Source organism: Parasteatoda tepidariorum, chromosome 6 (assembly GCF_043381705.1).
Source record: "Parasteatoda tepidariorum isolate YZ-2023 chromosome 6, CAS_Ptep_4.0, whole genome shotgun sequence".
Lineage (NCBI taxonomy): Eukaryota > Metazoa > Arthropoda > Arachnida > Araneae > Theridiidae > Parasteatoda > Parasteatoda tepidariorum.
The window spans coordinates 65,023,893-65,045,342 of NC_092209.1; the positions used below are offsets into that span (position 1 = coordinate 65,023,893).

The 21,450-nt window shown below is 30.1% G+C and overlaps 1 protein-coding gene across 2 annotated transcripts in view; it reads right to left on the bottom strand.

Moving 5' to 3' along the window:
- Positions 1-21,450, bottom strand: part of LOC107443669 (kinesin-like protein KIF26B) — a 240,741-nt gene that overhangs the window by 77,958 nt on the left and 141,333 nt on the right. For both annotated transcript variants that reach the window (XM_071182455.1, XM_043050220.2), the window contains one exon: positions 7,395-7,572. In XM_071182455.1, the coding sequence (XP_071038556.1) occupies positions 7,395-7,572 (178 nt within the window). The remainder of the gene's footprint in view (positions 1-7,394; positions 7,573-21,450) is intronic.

A 21,450-nucleotide genomic window follows, 5' to 3' on the forward strand; every position in this document is an offset into this window, starting at 1 on the left:
ATTGATGTTGTGATTGATGATGATTGACGATATTTCGATAAGGTTAATAACAAAATTTGAGACAATGTTAAGTTCACACCGATTGATGATGATTGACGATATTTCGATAAGGTTAATAACGAAATTTAATACAATGCTAAGTTTATACCGATTGATGTTGTTATTGATGATGATTGACGATATTTCGATAAGGTTAATAACGAAATTTAATACGATGTTTAGTTCACACCGATTGATGTTGTGATTGATGATGATTAACTATATTTCGATAAGGTTAATAACGAAATTTAATACGATGTTAAGTTTATACCGATTGATGTTGTGATTGATGATGATTAACGATATTTCGATAAGGTTAATAACGAAAGAACTCAATAACGAGGAACTCAAAAGACAAATGATATTTTTACTTTAAAATCTCAAAAGCTATCAGATTAACTACCAGATAAACTTAAGCATGATGATAATAAAACATGATTTAGAATAAAAAACATAGTTTAATCACTATGTACTCCATTTGTAACTTTTTTTTCGAAATTACTTGAACTCTGTGAACGGTAACATAATGTTTCGCTAAATAACAATTGAACCATTATTTAACCAATATTGTTTAGTGCATTCTCTTATAAACAAAACCAAACAACTACATTTAATCCACTAAAAGCAAATCGAAAGCTTAATAACATAATGTTATGTAATTATGTAATAACATAATGTAATGTTTAACATAATAAGACAGGCAGAAAAAAAGGCTACAGAACTGAAATTGGAGATGGAATTTTTTCACTTCAACCTCAAAAGCTATCAGACTTATTAAATTTTAATATGATATTCATAAACTTCCGGAATGAAAAAAACTTTAATAAACATAGTTGACTTAACTCCATTTATAATTTTTATTCATATATCTTGAGTTATGTGAGCAGTACAGCAATGCACTTGCTAAGCAATAGTAGAACCATTATTCAACGAATATTTCTCGGTACATTCTTTCCCAAACAAAGCCAAACAGCATTTACGCTAGCAAAACCAAATCATCAACTTAACCTTAAATAAGACAGGCAGCAAAAATGGCTGTAGAATTGAAATTACAGCTGAACGTTTTTTCTCCCTACATTCAAAAACGATCACCCTTGTTAAAGTTTAATATCATGTTCATTAACTTCTATTATTAAAAAAAAACCATTCACTAACATAGTTCACTACACTTCATTCATAACTTTTTTTCGTAGCTCTTGAGCAATAACGCAATGTGCTCGCAAGGCAACATTCGAACCGTTATTCATCGAATATTGCTCGGTGCATTCTTTTCCAAACAAAGCCATACAGCATTTACTCCAATAAAAACAAATCAACAGCTTAACCCTAAATAAGACAGACAGCAAAAATGGCTGTAGAACTGAAATTACGGGTGGTACTTTTGCTTCTCTCCAACCTCAAACGCTAAATGACCTTCTTAAAGTTTATTCATAAACTACCAGGACAGAAGAAAGATATTAATAAACATCGTTCACTATACTTCATTTATAATTTTTTTCCACAGCTCTTGAGCTAAGTGAGCAGTAACGCAAAGCACTCGCAAAGTAACAGTCGAACCATTATTCAACGAATATTGCTCGGTACATTCTTTTCCAAACAAAGCCAAACAGCATTTACACCAATAAAACCAAATCAACAGCTTAACCCTAAATAAGACAGACAGCAAAAATGGCTGAGGAACTGAAAGGATAGGTGGTACTTTTTTTCCCTCTCCAACCTCAAAAGCAAATAGTTTCTGCTTTACTATACGAACAACTACGGTTCTTTAGATCTGAACTATTTATCTTGGGTACGAAAAGTCAAGGGAAAAAAGAAGGTACAAAGGCTTCCTCATCTAGACCACTTTCGTTATTTTTTTTCTTGGAGTGGTCACACGGGATCAACGGAATAAATGATTCAATGGAAGAAAAAAGCAGCGAGGTGAGATACGTAGTTTACTTTAGGCACTTCTGCTGCTTGCGTCTGACGAAGCTTAGTTTAATCAAAATAAAGCCTTAGTGGAACATTCCCACTACGCAAAAGGCGTATATTAACAGCTTAGGTGTGAATTAAGGGTATGATGTATACTATTGGCTGTTAAAATAAACTCTTTAGTTTATTTGAATCTTTCGAGTACTTTTTATGCGTTTTTCGAAAATTGGTTGTTAAACAGAGCAGTTTATTTTATTTGAATCGTTAAAAAAAAACTTTTCATACGATTTTAAAGTGTTAGTTTGAAGTAAGCTACTTGTTTGTTTCGAATCATTAAAATACTTTCTAAATAGTCATTATTATGGAATGGGCGATTTAAACGAATCTTTCAAATACTTTTTTTTATGGTAATCGATAGTTTTTTGTTGAAGTAAGCTATTTATGTTGTTTGAATTGTTGGAAGAAATTCTAAGCAGTCATTTTTTTGGGATTGAGCAATATTTTTGATACGTTTAAATATTTTTTTGGATAGAGCAGTATTTTTTTGTTTGATAAATTTCACTTGAAAAAGGCTATTTATTTATTTTTTGAATATAAAAATAGTTTTTAAATGGTATTCGCAATAAGAACAAAGTGTATTTAGAATTGTCAGAATATGGTAAAATTTATCATGTTTCTGGTTGCACGGGAACACCAAAAAGGTGGGTAATTTTTACCGAAGCGCTTTAGTAATGACTCTGGTAAAATTACCAATAATATATGGTTTTATAATCTGTGATAATATTCGAGTAAACGCGGAAAAATTTCGTAAATTTTGGTTTCAAAGCCTATTATCTTTGGTTTTAAAGCCTGCAATGGTTTCAAAGCCCCTTTGACTCAAAGTCACATAGATAAAGACTAATGAAGAACTGGGAGTGGATTCCTCAGCAGCTACCTAAAGCCCACACAATTTCATATAGATGTGCACAATTTTCCTGGAAAGTAAAAGCAGCTTTTGCACAATACTAACCACATAACCTCAGTCATATCTTTGTAGCGAAATTGTAAGGTGTAAACCTTCATGTCTCCCTGGTCTACAACAGGCTGTCACGGAAATGCTTTACCGTTACTTTTCAGAAATCTGAAAATTTAAACGATAGGAGGAGATTTTTTGTAGCTTTCTTAGGGAAAAAAGTGTATTTTGCAAATACTGACAGCATTGCAACAGTCATGTTTTTTGTCACAAAATTGAGGATCATTGAGGATCACACTGTCACGGAAATGCTTCACTGTTTCTTCTTAGGAATTTAAATTATAAGAAGTGATTACAGAACATACTCTTGTTTCATCAAATTGTTATCTCACAAGTTGCAATTTGATTATTTAAGAAATGTATTGCTTTAAATATATTGAACTTGATAAAACAGCATGTTTAATGCAAAATCAATTATTAAATTCTTCTTCAGTGGCACTTACTGATCAATAATCAATATACAGAAACAGTTTTATAAATCAAGAAAACAGCACTCACAAACAGATACTGCCCTAAATGCTTTACTGTTTTTTTAAGTCTTGTATATAACTGCAAAATATAGAGTTATATCAAATTAAATTTTAGAAAAAATTCTGAGCTAGATCACCAAGCTATAAAAAGTAATCTGCGAATTTAATGTCTTTCCTGCAATTTTTTATTCTGCAGACTTCATTTCATTTGTTAGCGAAAACAACGCAACTGAGCCCATCTAAGAAGGTAATAAAAATATTTCACTTGCAATTACTCATTAAAGGAATGAAGAATCATTAGAGTAAAAAAAATAACGGAAAAAATTTAGTGTTTTCTTTTTTTTTGTCTTTTTAAGGTTAATACCACTAGCACTAGGCATTTAAATTCCTAAACTCTTTAATAACGATTTAATGTCGTAGTAGTTAGAACACTTTCCTAGCCATAGAAAGAGCACTCCTAACGGGGTGCAATTATTGGAGCAATATTACAGTCATAATAAGTTTGTTTACTGCATATTTGATGCCAGCTGAAAATAAAAGTGAACTTAAAGATGTGTTTATTCAAAATAAGAGAGGAGGCTATAAATTTAACGCAAGGAAAAGATTTTTGCAAAGAAGAAAAAAATTATTAAAGGATATTATTAGTATTGTTTCAAAAGATCTCATTTTTCTAAATAAATTCTTTGATCAAGTTATTTTAAAATCAAATGTGTTTACATACTACGTACAATTTTTGGACTATAATTAAAAATTTAATCTATTGAATTCTGTATAAATATAGTAAACAGACATGATTGTCTCAAAAACGCCGTTAATTTTTAAGAAAAATATGGAGATTTCATTTTACTCTTTCATTTTCTTTATTTATTTTCGCTTTTAAAATTAGATCAAAATTTTTTAAGAAGGAATTTTGGCTTATTGCATAGATGTATAATATTTTATCTATGCAGTGAGAAAAAAGTATGGTCCAAACTTCCTGAATATGGTAAAATTTACAGTGTTTCTGAAATATGGTAAAATTATTAATAATTCTGCAATATGGTAAACAATAATATGGCATAATTTACAGTGTTTTAAAGTGTTGAGAACAACAAAAATCGTAGTAATTGTTACCGAAGTACTTTGGTAATGATTTTGTAAAATTCATAATAAAATATTGTTTCATAATGTATGATAAAATTTTCCATACGTGGTAAAATTTGGTATTTTTATCATGATACTTTAGAGTAAGTTAGAAAAACAATTTATTCGGTAAAATTTGTTCGGTAAGTATTGTATTTTTTCAAAATGTGAAGTAAAAATTTTTATTATGAAAACCAGAATTTCTGATGAACAGTTACCATATGAATATACACCGTAACCATATGAATGGTTTAATTATCGCATATTTTGGTTTTATAACAAGGATTATAATTTGTTTCAGAAACGTCTTTACCATACAGTACTGTAATTTTCAAAGCACTTTTTTCTGATGCGGTCATATTTGAGATTCTTTTTTGTTTAATATCGCGTTTCGCATCAGTGTAGTAATCATTACTATGAATGATTTTTGATGTAACGAATGATTAAAGAAAAAAATTGAACAAATTAGGAAATAGTTCGCATCATTAAGTAAGAAATTAATAAAAATTTAAATACTTGAAATGACAGTCTATGATATTTTTTTTATTTAAATTAATATTTAATGTATATAACTTTTTAATTACTGAAAATTTTCTACGAAATTGATACATTAAAATTTATAAGGAGCATTTAGATTTACTTGCTTCAAAATTTATCCGGCAACAATGATCCAAAACCACTTTTTTCTCGAAACATTTTTTTTCTGAAATACTTAAAAAATACTTTTTAAATTTTTTGTATATACTCTCAACAACAGTACAAAATTTTATCTTTAAATTAATAAGCACAAACAATGAATTTTGATTTACAGCTAATAAAAAATTCTTTTAACAGAATTTTTAGAGATAAATCTATAGAATAAGTAAAATAGTGTCAAAAATTTCTTACTGTATAATAAAACTGGCCGGCAATAATAAAAATAGGAAACCCTATCTGGAATTTTATATATTCTAGGTTGTTTTGGTAGAGAAGCTATTACTCTTTCAGGTTATAGAACAATCGCAATAAATCTTTATTATTTTCTTCGTTTCCCATAAATATCTGAAATCGTTGTTTTTTCAACCTTTGAATTTTTTCAGAATATTTCATTTGACTTTGTGTCATTTGACATCTGAACACTAAAAATGAAGACCAGCATCAGAGTCTTAAGATAAAAGTCTTTATTTTTTTGTCTTTTTATATATATCCTCTTTTGAAAATAGAAATGAAGTTTTTGTTGATAAAACTCTGACTCTCGAGATAGGACTCGATTTTATTTAGTTTGATTTGGGGAAGAGAAAAAAAAGGAAGATAAAAGGGAGAGGTTCATTTTTATGAGTTTATGCTTAAGTGAAATTTTCCTATAAAAAAGGGCGCTTAATATCTACCCCTACATAGAATGAGAAAGAGGTGTGTAGTTCAGTTTATCGGTGTTGAATTTAAAAAGTTCGAAAGCATGGAATTCAGAAATGTTTCAAATATAAAAACTGGAATAATTCTTCTCGAATCGGAGTTTGTAAGAAGAATGACGAATGTAAAATTCAACTAGAGCAGGTTTCATAAGACATTAAGGCAGGTTTTGTAAGATTTTAAGACTGTATTTACAGGTTTTATAAACGAGCGATTCTAAAATCAAGGTCTCCATTTTAAGAAATGCAAAACTTTCAATAGTTTAATTTACTGTCAAAAATTAGGTCCATTTTTCTACATTATCGCTACCTTGGATAATACATTTTTGTGAAAGCAGCACGGAGTCACATCATATTAACTTCTCGCCATGCCCTTGAAAAAGATTCGTCAATCACTCGTTCGTATCTTACGTTCAATTGTCACTCGCCTGCAAAAGTTTAAAGACATACCCACTTTATAGCCCAGGCTCCCTACACACCATTTCCCAAAATTTAAAAACTCTTTTGCCAAAAATCGATTTAACTCTGAGATAAAAGATAATGTTTGATGCTAGAGCTCTAAAGTAATATCAAAAAGCAAAAGAGCTAGGTAATAATAACAGCTAACATGTGAGTATTATTTAAAAAAATATCTTTATTTTAGTTTATTAACACGATAATCACTGCTTTTGCATTGCGCTCATCATTTCTTTCCTACCACACTCATTACTTCTCTTTTATCATGCTAATCATTTCTTTCTTATCACACTCATTATTCTATTTCACATGAAGCTCATCCCGTTCATTGTTTGTTTTGCTTGGTCTCATTGCTTCGGTCTTATAAGGCTAATCAGTTCTTTCTTTTCACTCTCATTATCGCACTAAAAATCAGAGTGATAACAATTAAAACATTTAATATTAGGAATGCAACAAAAAAACACTAATTTTATATTTATCACGCTCATTATCACGCTAAAAATCAGAGTGATAACAATTCAAACAGTTAATAGTAGGAATGTAACAAAAAAAAATTTATTTAATTTTTATCACGCTCATTAACACACTAAAAATTAGAGTGATAGCAATTAAAACATTTAATATTAAGAATGTAACAAAAAAACACTTATTTTATATTTATCACGCTCATTATCACGCTAAAAATCAGAGTGATAACAATTCAAACAGTTAATATTAGGAATGTAACGAAAAAACACTTATTTTATTTTTATCACGCTAATTATCACGCTAAAAATCAAAGTGATGACAGTTAAAATATTTAATATCAGCAATACAAAACGAATACCGAAACGAAACACAAAACAAAACACAACACGAAAAACACAAAACGAATACCAAAAAATTAAGAAAACATTTCTTCATAGTTCAGTTTGCAAATTTAATCTCATCTTTTTGCTGTATTGCAAAATAAATAAATAAATAAATATTTGTATTATCAGTGACTAATCAACTTACTTCTTCTCTGCTTTGTTGCGTATTTGGAGGTGGCTCCATCCAAGCTTTGATATTTTCTTCAAGGTACTGTTGCGCCTGCTGCACCACAGGTACTGGTATACCAGTACCTGCCCCACCTGTAGCCCCACTTGTTGACGCTGTAGATGCCGGTGGGGCAGCACGATTTTGCCTAGACATCCTAGAAAAAAGATTAAGTTCGTTTAAACAAAACAATCTAAAATGTTTACTTAATGTTAACTTAATTATTTTATTCTTAAAATTAAATTTGAATTTACAATTATCAATTAAGTCAGGATGATTAAGGAAAAAAATATATATCACCATAAGTATAAGATATTTATCCAAAAATAACTTTAACTAAGAATTTTTAACCAGGATCATATTTGCTTAAGCATTACGCCACTTATCCCAAAGATTTGCGTGCCTGAACCTGTATTTCATCTCGAAAGCGTAATGTTTGACAGTGTTGGAACTGACTGTGTATTTTAAAGAGACAACATAGGTTAAACTTACAAATGTTGGTATAGTTTATTCTTTAAAAACGATTAAGGAAGAAACAGTTTGTGTACAGAAGCAGTTATCCATGAATTTTAAGCTTTAGTATGAGCTATTAGCCACGAGCTTTACATCATCCAGCCAGCAGCAATTGATTTTCTTAATTCAAAATGTGAAGTAACTGAAATTAAATTCTCTCTTTTGCTACGTAATGTATTTTTCTTTCGAAATAGGAGACGAAGTTACTTTTCTCTGAAATTATAATACTAATTTTAGCAACATTACATTGGGTTGTTTTTCATGCTTTTTAATATCATTTTCAAAAACTTTTTAATATTTTTAGAGCAAATAAGTGGTTAGTTAGTATATACCGTCTGTCATTACATACCTGCATTTAAAAGGGATATTTTGGATACCAAAACGGTAAGCACCGTTAATAAATTTTCTTAACCATTCATTCACTTAACCAGAATATTTTATAATATGTTCCGAGCAAGTTGACAGTTGATATCTCCCCTAGACTTCAAAGAAAAACTATTAATGACGATTTTTACAATTTAATAAGAAACTACAGGATGTTGAGAAAAGTACGACGGTTCAATTATTCTTACAGAGATACAAAACAAGTTTAAAAAGTAGTTAATAAATGGAGTAGATAAATGAAAAATATAACATAATGTTCCGAAAATAACAAGCATTTGCAGCAACTACATCGCAAAATTTACAGACGCCCAAGCTTATTCAGCTTTCATTTTTCTCGTCCTTTTTGGAGCATCCATAGCATTTTTTGATAATTAATGACATTTTTTCATAATTAATGACATTTGTATAATTAATGAGATGACATTTTTTCATAATTAATAAGTTACAATAACTAAAATTAAACTTCCTAAACATTCATCAATTATCTCACATAGTATTATTCTTTTGATATCGAATACAAAACTACCGTCTTTTACCATGCAGGAGAAAAACTTTCGGAAATAACAAATTTTCGTACTTCAAATCACATTGCGATTGGATTTTAGAATTTAAATTTCGTCTGCTTAGTCTTTAAATAAGACGCTATTGGTTTAAAAAAAAGTATTTCATTTTTTCTTTACAATCTATAGTTGATTTTTACAAATTCTTGCATATATAAAGTAATAAGTGATTCCACTAAGTTTTCAACTTATGATAAAATTTTTGTAACTCTATTTTGAACAATGCATGATATTGATATTACATATTTAAGAGTTTTGATTATATTAATAAAAATATGAATTTTGTTTATTCTCTAACCTAACATATTAGATGCCAAAGTCACATTCTTTCAATAAAATATTCTGAATATAATTTCCATGAAAATCTACTGCAAGCTCCCTCATAGTAGAAACAATCGATAAATTTTAGGCCTCAATTTCAGTTATAAAACATCGTTGTTCGTCACTGAAGACGTCAGCAAATTTATTTCTGTAATTTAGGATTTGAAGCAAATAAAATCAGTTGTCCTTTTTCTTTAAAATCCGTTTAAAAATTTTTAGTTTTAGGAAACATCTAATATTTTTCTAATAAAAAGAGTCACTTTTACTATAATTAGGGTAATATTTTCAGTTATTTAGACGTCAATAAATAAATAATCCTAAGAAACTGAAGCTATAAGGTATTACTTCATTAAAAACCTTCTTTCGCTTCAAAAATAAACAAATTGGAAATAACAGTCGTCGTTTTTCAAGAGCTCAAAAAAAAAAAAGACACTCACTTTCAAGACTTGCCAGACATGAATAAGAAGGAACAAAAGTGATTTTAAGAATGAAACGCTAACGAAAAAATTAAAGAAGTAGAATAGAAGTTGGCAACGAAAAAATGAAAAAGTAAAGAGGAGAAACAAAACTAAAAAACCCACGGTAATCGAGAGAGAAAAAGATGAAGAACAGAACAAGAAAAATCACAGTGGTCGAGAGGGGCAAATCAGGATAAAATACACTTCCACGCACTAGATGTTTCAAATCCTACTTGCTTCTCATTCACGCCTGGAAAGACTAGAAAATGGGCGCTTGCTTTTCAGCTATTGAAACATGTCGACTGTTATATCAATTTGTATATTTTTGAAGCGAATGTTTTTAATCGAGTAATATTTAAATGTAAGCTTATGAGCATATAAGTACCAAAAGTTACCAATTTTCATGATCAATGCGTCAGCAATACGTCATAATTGAAAAACTGAAACTGATTAAAAAAAACCTTTTAAAACCCTTTTTTGTTGCTAGTATGTTCAACGAAATTAACTAATTTTAGTTGTAAATATCCTTCTTTTTAACATATTAAAAATTTGGCGACATATTTAAAATTTAGCAGAGATTTTTGTATTGTACCCAGCTAACGAATAATTTCCTAATCTTTGATTTTAGTAGCATATAGCTTTAAATATCTGTTAAGAAAATTTATTATAAGTCCATATTTAGGTTTTAGTGACTTTTTTCTCTTACTTGTTGTACACCTTTTTGTTCACTGTTTTTGTAAGAGTTAGTCATTTTCTTTTGCCATTAGAAAAAAAAATATTTAGGTTTTATACCTATATCGATAGTGTTTTTGTACCATTTCGAAAAAATCTGGTAGACCTGTGTTAAATAAATAAATATTTAATACTATGTTGTTATACAGTATTTAAAACTGTAATTATTACATCAAAACCTTACACATTGTTTATAAAACTTTTTTATAATTCGATTAACCAAAGACACATTTTTACAAAAAAAAAAAAAAAAACCAAAANAAAAAAAATCAGCAAATACTCCCCACGTAAGCAACTATGTATAACACAGCGGAACAAATTTTGTATTGCATTTATACAAAAACTTGATCTTGCCTGATTTGGATCTGGAGATTTCAAATAGAAAATTAGATTTATTCCCTAAGCTTTTGTTTTTCTTAAATGATATTTTTAGTCTATTTTTTTGTCGAAATGTACAAGTTTAAAAACATCATATGTAACAAGAAACTGCATAAATATCGCAACAGACTTCTAAGAGAGGTAGGGCGCATCCTCAAGCTTAAAATTGAATAAAAACCCATGCTCGGAAACGCCGTCGTACGCCACTAGCGGAGCACCTCTATTTGACCTATTCAGGATCAAACAAATAAACAGTTCATAATATAAAAGCTGTGTATGACGGCATTTCTACGAATGGGTTGCTATGCAATTTTAATCCTGATGATGTGCTATAACTTCCCTGGAAGCATGTCACAACGTTTACCTAAATAACCTCTGTTATATTACGTTTTTAAAGTAGTACATTTCGACAAAAAATTCTCTAAAAATGTCCTTAAATAAGTATTACTTAGCGCGAGAAAATGACGTGAAGTGACGTGAAAATATCCATGCTTCGTTAAAAAATCAAATGCAACAGAATAGCAATTGCTTCTGAGTGTGATTTCTAGTTAGCAATAAATCATTCTAATATTTTCCGGTTTTAACATTTTCCGTTATGGACTCCTCCTTATATAAAGTAGAAAGAGTTATGGTTACAGTAGTAAAAGCTTTCAACATCATCACTTTCAACATATTCGCTTTTCTCTCAGCAAATTCTTCGCATAGAAGATTCTGAGTAGAGTCTTCGTGAATATCTGCCGAAAACTCCCACACATACGCAATTATCGATACTTTTAAGAGCTTAGTGCACTATCGTTATCATATTAAAACCTAGTTTCACGTCACTGAAAACGTCACAACTTATTCCCGTGGTTCGGAAATTGAAGCAACTTAAATTACTCCTTAAACCTTTTTTAAAAGTTTTATTCCTTGTCAATTCAATGTACCTTAATTTTGAAATGGGAAATAAATCCATTTTTCGAAAAGATTTAGTAATGTAGATAAACTACAAAAAATGGATACTCAAATATCACGATACTCTCTTCGTTTTTGATGAAATCGCTTCCTGGTATATGCTCCGAGCAAATTTTGTCTAAGAGACGAAATAACTATCGTCATTTCTCCAAGAAAACGAATTTCGTACAAATTTTAAAAAAATTCGACATTTTATTTTTTTTTTAAAGAAAAAATCTCGTAGTGCCTAATGTATCTAACTTTTCAAATAATCACTTGAATGTGGGCCCCGTATGTATGGCACAACATAACAAGGGCAGATAGAACAGAGAGATAAATTACACCCATGCCCGAACCGGGATATAAACCCCTTATCTTTCTGGTACGAGGTCAATTCCTTAACCGCCGGACAGTTTGATTCGGCACTTTATTTTCGATTGTCTAGTCTTTATTATAGTTTCGTCATTCTAGTTAACTTTCTCTCACAATGCACTACTATTGCTCTAAGCATTGCACCAGTGCATTATGCACTAGGTTTCGAGTTAAGGAAACATTTTTGACATGTATTTCAGAGTTCGCTTTTTGTCAAAAGTCACTTGATTTTGTGACAAAATGATTCTCAAAACTAAAGAAATATTAATCAAAGATGATCCTCATCTCGTATATTCTGAATCCTCAAAAGTTGGAATTTCATTTCTGAGATTGCAGTAACATATTACTCTGTACATTTGTAATCAAACTTGTTTACTTGTTAATATGCAAAAGGATTCTCAAACTTGTTAATTGTTAACTTGTTTACTTGTTAATATTTAGATCCTAAAGCTGCTTATGTTCTTAAACCTTATAGGAAGAAAATAAGTAAAGTAGGTGGTATCATTATAATAACTATGCGGTTTCATTGTATGTGAAAATGGGATTTACATTAAATCTTATACATTGTTAAATAAACTTTGCTAATAATTCGTAATCCCAAAGACACATTCCTACCAAAGAGAAAACAAATTCTCCATGGACATCTCCTGGAGGCTGCTGCTGCTACCACACAGAAGCAACTATCGATAATCAATAGCTTCTGCTCCGATTTCTCATTAGTAATAAAGTCACTCTTCTACTTTCCGATGTTAATATTTTCCAATTTAAACTCGCTCTCTAATAAACCAGTGTAACAACAGGAGGCGCGAGCACTGCTAATGCGAGATACTGCAATTGACAGTATTGTGTCCCGATCTTTCCCCCAAAGAATTGAAATACTGGGCTCGGTGTTTGCTGATCAATAAAAGAAGCCGGAAAGTTAGAAGAGGTACAGGTCACTGGTGAACGGTTTTAATTATCATTAAAGATAACAAAATCCTCCCTTCTTCGCTGTGCGAAAAGTTATTTATGAACCAAATGAATTGATAATGAAGAAGCTCTCGTATATGAATTTGTTTGGTCTTGCGTGGTTGGGTGCTGTTAAACAAAAGGGAAAACCGCCATTATTGGAAGCAAACAAAAGAATTATCGAATGTTGCCACTTTTGTTTTCCTAATTTTGCTTACATTTACTCATTTATTTTGCATTTTTCTGCTGTGCGATTTAAGTCTTATGCATTAATTGATAAGCCCTAATTCTAAGGAATTAATCTTAAATGAACTCTGAAATATTAAGTAAATATCATAAATTAACAAAGAATGTATAATTTTTAATACACATGTCGGTATAGAATTAACTTTAAGGTTACGTAACTGATTTTGTACACTGCTAAATCTATACGAAGTAACTCAAATTTCTAACACGAATTTCTCGGTAAGTTTATTTCTTTAATTCATTAAAGCTAACAACAATATGCAGTTAATTTAATAAATTATTTAATAAATTTAACTTCGTTTAATGAACAGTAAAAAAGTATTTTAGGGATACTAAATATGTTACAACAGTCACATTATGATACAGGGTTTTCAGCAAAGACCACGTTAAATATATATTTATTTAAACTTTGTTAAAACAAAATAGAAAAAAGGTAAACAGAATTCGAAAATAATAATTTAAGCGAGAAACGAAAACGTTATTAAAATCTAACGAGTTAGTAGTAAGTAAGCTGGGTCTAAAAGAAGCAAAACCTGTTTTATTTACTAAACAAACTTGAGCTTAAAGGCTTAACCCTCAACCTAAAGCTTCATCAGGCAATTAAATTGGTTTTCATCTTTTTCGATCCGCCTTCCTTACTAGTGATTCATAGATTTCGAAAGCTACTTTTTTCCTTCTCTTTAATAATAATTTAAAAACTTTATTGTCAATAGTTTTTTTTACTTCATATTTGACTAAGATTTTAAAAATACACATATTAAAGTATGTCTTTGCAGAACACTTATGAAAAAGAAACAAAGAAATTGTTTCAAAATTAGTATATAACTATTTGGAATATACATACAGAATATAGAGACTAATTATTTTTTTAATCAGAAATTTACATTTTCTGTATAGAATTAGCATTAGAGGCATAAAACAAATTTTAAAAAAAAGTACTCATTCTCCTAAATCCTAGTTTTCTTTTCCAGATAAATTTCAAGAAAGAGCATTAATAAAAAGAAAAAAAATAATTAAAAACTAAGCCAAAAGTTACAAAGATACAAAAACAAACTTTTTCGAAACCAAACTCATTTTTATTTCATTATTTAACTAATTTAACCGAGAGTTCCATTTATAATAAAAATAAGATTATGCAGATTAAGTTTCATGCATATGCAGAAACTTATTAATTCAGTTTACTCAATTAATCTAACTTATAAATATTAATTTAGTAAGATTCTGAACGAGTCAGTTTATTTTTTGTACTTGCTTATTTAGATAGTTTAAAAAGTTAGCTAGTCTAAAACACAACCTATAAAAGTCTATAGATTTAAAAATAGTAAGAAACTTTTTTTTTCATTACCCATCTGGTTGCTTTTAGCTTGATTTAAAATTTAAACAAAAAAAAATGTTTTAAAAAAGTTATAAAGATATATTGACACAACTTATTATTGTCTAACTGTTAACACTTTTGGAGCATTTAGGACGACAATATCGTGTAAATTTTCTGTAACCTTAAGATAACCTAACCTTCTGTAACATAAGTTGAAAAATTTATTTGAGTAAATTTTCTGCAATATTAATATGGTGCTGAATTGAAAAATTAAAGCACTAAAATTAAATTAAAGCACTTTGTAATTGCTTGCACATTACAATAGTTCAAATAACAAAAATACGNGATTCAATTTAACACTTGGTCGCAGTTGCATATAATTTGCTTGATATTATGATTCAACGTTAGACAGAACTTTTTGGAATGGTAGTTTTTACTCAGAATGTTTTAATGAACTTAAATTTAATGTTTGATTTAATATACGGAATTCATTTAATATCATGTATAATAACATCTCTCTCTTTCTCTCGTATGCCTGTTAAGGCAGAGGGGTGCGGTTGCTCTTGTTTCCAGTGGCGCCATCTATGGCCAAGAATTCGACTTCTGTCTCACCCATACGTCACACCCATTTATAGGGCGGACCCATTCATACATCCATTCATTCATCCACAGATCGTAATTTTGACCTGAATTAGAGAACGATCCATCTCCAATCCAGTACCCCCAGAGGTTTTGACTTGTTATGGGAACATGAAGGACTTTGCGACACGACAGNTTATTATTGTCTAAACTGTTAAAAATTTTGGAGCATTTAGCACGACAATATCGTGTAAATTTTCTGTAACCTTAAGATAACCTAACCTTCTGTAACCTAAGTTGAAACATTTATTTGAGTAAATTTTCTGCAATATTAATATGGTGCTGAATTGAAACATTTAGTAAATTAAAGCACTTTGTAATTGCTTGCACATTACAATAGTTCAACTAACAAAAATACGATTCAATTTAGCACTTGGTCGCAGTTGCATATAATTTGCTTGATATTATGATTCAACGTTAGACAGAACTTTTTGAAATTGTAGCTTTTACTCAGAATGTTTTAATGAACCTAAATTTATTGTTTGACATTACGGAAAATATTATTGCCAGCGAAGCATTATTAGTAATTATTTGTACCCACAGGTAAGTAACTTAGTTTTGAATATAAGTAACTTAGTTTTGAATATAAAGGAGGAAATACAATGATTATATAAAAAAAAATTATTTGATAAAAAAAGGAATTTTTAATGAATTACTTTCAATCTGGGCACTATGGATCATGATAAGTAATTTCTTTAAAATCTAAGAAAATATATGAGAAAATAAAAGTATTTTGGGTGCTTTGTAAAGAATAAACAAAAACTGTGCGTTTCTGATGTTTTCACATTTATAAAGTTGTTCGGAAAGTAAGTTTTTCTTCCTATTATAATGAAAGCAGCTTTTTTTATAGTGATATATATTTATAGTGATATATATATAGCGCATATGTAATAGAATAGATATTCAGGAATGTAAAAGATTTATTCGAGGATGCATTGTTTTCTCCATTAATGAAAGTAAATATATGGAGTTTTTAGAGTCCGTTTAAATTTGCCTTAATCATAATAAAGTAAACAGTTGAACCATTTTATTAATCATTCTTGAACTAGATTACACGAGCCCTAATCCATAATACCGTTTAAATTTACTTCAACCTTAAATAATGAGAATAGATTAACCACTTTATTAATCATTCTTGAACTTGATTACATGATACTATTATGTTTCAGCCCGAATAAAAGCATGACTAAATTTAACACCTTATTAAATTTAATACAATTTTAATTTTTAACGGAAATTGGAATAGTTGGATTTTCAACCATAATACAGAGAACAGTTGAACCACTTTATTGAAGTTATACTTCTTATGCGACTTCCAACAAGGTTGCGTTAAACGTTTAACGCTACATTTTTATTGGCCGGGAAATCACGTGGTAGGATCCAGTTTTCCCTCATTCATTTCCATATTGTTTTGGTTCTGACTAGTATAAAAATAATAAAAGTCATGAAAGTATTGTTTTTCTATAAATATTTTTTTAGTTTGTTTTGATACACATATAATTTAATAGGGTAGTATTTTTTNGATGAAAATATAACAAATAGGACGTATCGAGTGTTACGGCCCAATGTGCTTTCAGCTAATAGTATGACTTGGTCTTTCTGCTGATCAGATTTCGTTTCACATAACCCATAGGCCGAACTGCTGAGCACCTTATCATCGTAAGGAATCCGGGAAAAATAATACTCAAATGACAATGAGAGGGTACCAAAAAAAAAAAAAAGAAAACAAAACCATGAAGAAGGTAGGGTAAACAAGTTTTTTTTTCTTCTTTTGTAAGACTCCTTTTGGCCATATCGTCAAGATAGCTCTCGGATATAAAGGTTGCGAAGTTTAACTTCTTCCGCGCGGAGGGACTCCACGCACTATTTTTTTTAATCATTCTTGAACTTGATTACAAGATATTATGTTTCATCCTGAATAAAAGCATGGTTAAATTTAACGCCTTATTAAATTTTATACCATTTTAATTTTTAACGGAAATTGGAATAGTCTTATTTTCAACCATAATATAGAGAACAGTTGAACCATGTTATTAATCATTCTTGAACTTGATTACACGAGCCCTAATCCATAATACCGTTTAAATTTCCTTCACTCTTGATACAGAGAACAGTTGAACCACTTTATTAATCATTCTTGAACTTCATTACATGATATTATGTTTCAACCCGAATAAAAACACGGTTAAATTTAACGTCTTATTAAATTAGACACAATTTTAATTTTTAACGGAAATTGGAAATAGTTGGATTTTTCAGATATTCTCCAGAAATCAAAATGGCGAAATCGGAAGAAATTTTTCCATAAGAAAACGAAGACATTTCCAATTTCTTCTTCGGAATATTCTTCTCACGTGCTTCTCATTCTGATGTTCTTTCTATGTTCGTTGATATTGATTTTCGTGAGCGCGCGGGGGAGTATTCCAGCACTCCCCCACCCCATTGCCACCTTGAAATACGAGACCTGCTTCTCGTTACGCTAAGAAGAGGGAGGGGGTAATCCTCAGAATACGCAATCAGGGGTGGGGGGCATGGAAACATAAAGGTTATTTTAATGTGGCAGGTGAAAGAACGTTGATGTTCAAATAACGGAGAAATCTTTTGAGTATTTTAAAGAAATTGCGACTCCAGTATTAGAACATGAGAGGGTATTGGGGAGGGGAGGAATATATAGAAAATCCTTCTTGAAGGTGTCGTGTTGGAACCCCTATCCCCCATTTCGAACTTTATCCCTTTTTCGAGATGTATCGGGTTATAGATTTTCATTCGTCTGTCGAAGAGGGTAGACACACTTTTTCTTGTTTTTTTTTCTCTATAGAAATATTTTTAAAATTCTTAATGGGGTGTCGTATTTCGTATTTTTACAAGAACGAGGGTGGGTAAAAAATGCATTTTATTTTTGCTTTCGTTCGTTAATTTACACAACCCCGAATATACGCATCCGTGATAAGAAGCCATTTTTATTTAATTTTTTTATTTTATTCACTTTTGACGCGATACAGAATACAAGAGCGAAGTGTAATTTTAATAGACAATGGCATTTTAGTCTATGTGTACAGCTTATTATAAATGCTTTATGCATGCACAAAGACAGTTTAGAGTTTTGAAAACTTAATTTTTGATGACATTACGTTAGCATTAACATCATCCTGCATGAGGCTTGAGTTATTTTATTAAAACCAGATTGGTTTCCTTCACTATTCTGGCTTAGAACTAATGCTGACTTATTTCATAATGTTTTTATTATAGCGCATAAATTCACAATTTTGAAATTAACATACTGAAATTTGTGTATAATTTTACAGAGTACTTGTTGGACTGTGTCCAAAATGATCCACTGCTCATAAATGAGTTAAAAATCCTGAAATTTTTAAGATTTCCGACTAAGCAGCGATGTTTAACATTTAAATAACCAAAAAAGTATGATATAGATAAATCTAAATTCTTAGATATATGCATGTTGTTAAAGTTGATTACGCTTAATTAAAATAAACAATTAATTTTACAATATGCATATTAGTTTGTGTCTTAAAAATTTAATAGCACATAAATGAGCTGAAAGAACTTGTAAAGTTTTTTCTTCTGTATCCGAACGAAAAAATTTTTCAACATTTAAATAACGGAAAAATATGATACAGTTAATCAAAAGTCTTACGTACAATTGAAACAATAACGGTTATATGTATGCTGTTAAAGTTGATTACGCCATTTTAGAATTTACTATAAATTTTACAGTGTGAATATTAGACTATGTCCTAAAAGTTCAACTGCGCATAAATAAGTTATAATTCTTGAGATTTTTGTCTCCAGCCAAACAGTAATGCTTAACATTTAAATTAACAAATAAGTATGGTATAGTTAAATCAAATTTCTTACATACAATTGAAACGATGACGGTTGCATGCAGTTAAATTTGATCAAGCTATTTTAGAATTAACAATTAATTTTACAGTGTACATACTGGACTATGTTCTAAAAGTTCAACTGCACATAAATAAGTTATAACTCTTGAGATTTTTGTCTCCAGCCAAACAGTAATGCTTAACATTTAAATTAACAAACAAGTATGGTATAGTTAGATCAAAATTCTTACATACAATAGAAATGATGACGGTTATATGCATGCTGTTAAATTTGATTAAGCTATTTTAGAATTAACAATTAATTTCACAGTGTACATACTAGACTATGTCCTAAAAGTTCAACTGCACATAAATAAGTTATAACTCTTGAGATTTTCGTCTCCAGTCAAACAGTAATGCTTAACATTTAAATTGCCAAACAAGTATGATATAGTTAAATTAAAATTCTGAAGAACAATTGAAACAATATTGGTTGCTATTAAAGTTGCTTACGCTAATTTAAAATTACGCTTGTTGTTAAAGTTGAAGGCGTTATGCATAGTCACTGTAGTAAAATGATTTTTCGTGTTCAAATATATAATGCAAATATTCCGTTAATATGCAAAAAAAATGCAGAAAAAGCTGGAAGCAGAAATGCAGAAAGTGCAGTACCCTACAGTCTAACGGAGCAAATCACTTAATCTGCGGATTATCAAGGTACTGCATGCATTAACGGCTTTCGAGCTTTAGCGGTAACATGAGTTTGAATAATGTTTATTAAGAATATAAAATGCTTACCAAGTTAAAAAATAGTTGCTGCTTACAAATTGTTATATTGACACTGTGATATATCAACAAAAATTATGTTTAAAAGAAAAAACGGTAACTACTTAGTACCCAGCAAAAAATTCCGAATGAAATTACGTTATTATAGTACCGGCACACGAGGTGCCGGTACATTTTACCATAAAATCCTTCATTACTGGGAAATGCTACGGAATTAAAAAAAAAAAACTAATTAACCGTAATTGTAACAGTAATAATTACCGTAAAAACAGTGAAACACTCTAATTAATTAAATATTACTGTAAAAATTTCGATATAATATAATACGGTAAAAATGGATTTTACGGATGATGAACCCAAAGTGCTGGTACTTTCTCCCGTAATTTGATATGGAATTTTTTACGGTGTACCCTTAAAAGGCGTAGACGCTTAATCATACCGGAATAAACTATTTTCCATTCATAAGACAATAATTCTCAGATTATTGCCAAATAACTACCCACACCTCTCACCCTACATGCTAAAAAAAAGTAAAAAATTGGAGGAGGGAAAAGGAAGAAGTATAGATCCAGCACTTACGGGTTAGCTGTTGTTTTTCCCCCTTAAAAGGAGATTACCTTCCAACAAAAAAGGGAAAAAAATCAGCATATTTATTACACTGCAACTGTACCCGAAGAATCCTCCATTTCTCCATGATGAAAGACACCACTTAAGGCCCTAAGGGCCAGTTTGTCTTTCTTCATACTACACAACTTCGATAAGATGGAAGAAAAAAAAGGGTGGAGCTAAACTGGAAAAAAGGAAGGAAAACATTTTTTCTTATTTCTCATTACAAAAAAATTCTTAATTTCAGGAAGGGTATAATATTCCCAGAACGTGGAGGTCGTTCAAATTCATTTAACTTGAAGTACATCAGTATTTCCTTATGTCAGATATTGCGTCGAGGAGCGTTTGACTTAGCCAAGATCTGGAGCGAGGTTTAAATGTGCGAGGGTTTATTGGTATTAAGTATGATTTATGTAATGAAACGGGATCTCGGAAGAATGTTTTCTTTTTTTTCGTAATTTGAAATTATGCTTTTCGCATTTTCAAGTTTCTGGAAAAGGGGGGTTCGGTGCTGGAGAGAGTTTAGAAGAGGAAACGTGATATTTTTCATACTAATGGGGAAGTGGTTTTTGCCCATTTATTTTAATGTGAAAACATGCTCGGTGTTTAGATTTTTATCCGAGAATATTTGCATGCTATTAATATTCCTGAAAGCATTAGAAAAAAATATTATGCTAGTTATTCTACATAGTCTTAGATATGAATGGCTGAACATTCAGCAAAGACACCAAAAAAAGAAGCACGGAATTACCAACCAATCTTATTGACTTTTTGTTTGCCGTGGACCGTTACTTTTAGAAAATTAAAGTGGAGTTTCACATTATATTCGGTAGACATATTGAAATAACACCCTTTTTATTCCATTCCATTCATTAGAACAATAACAATATAGTATAGTAAAAATAAAACTTTTTAACATGGCTGGTGTTTTGGCCTAACACTTTGGTCGTCGTTGATTGTAATGATTAGAAAATCAACGAGGAATCTTGGATTATATTCGGT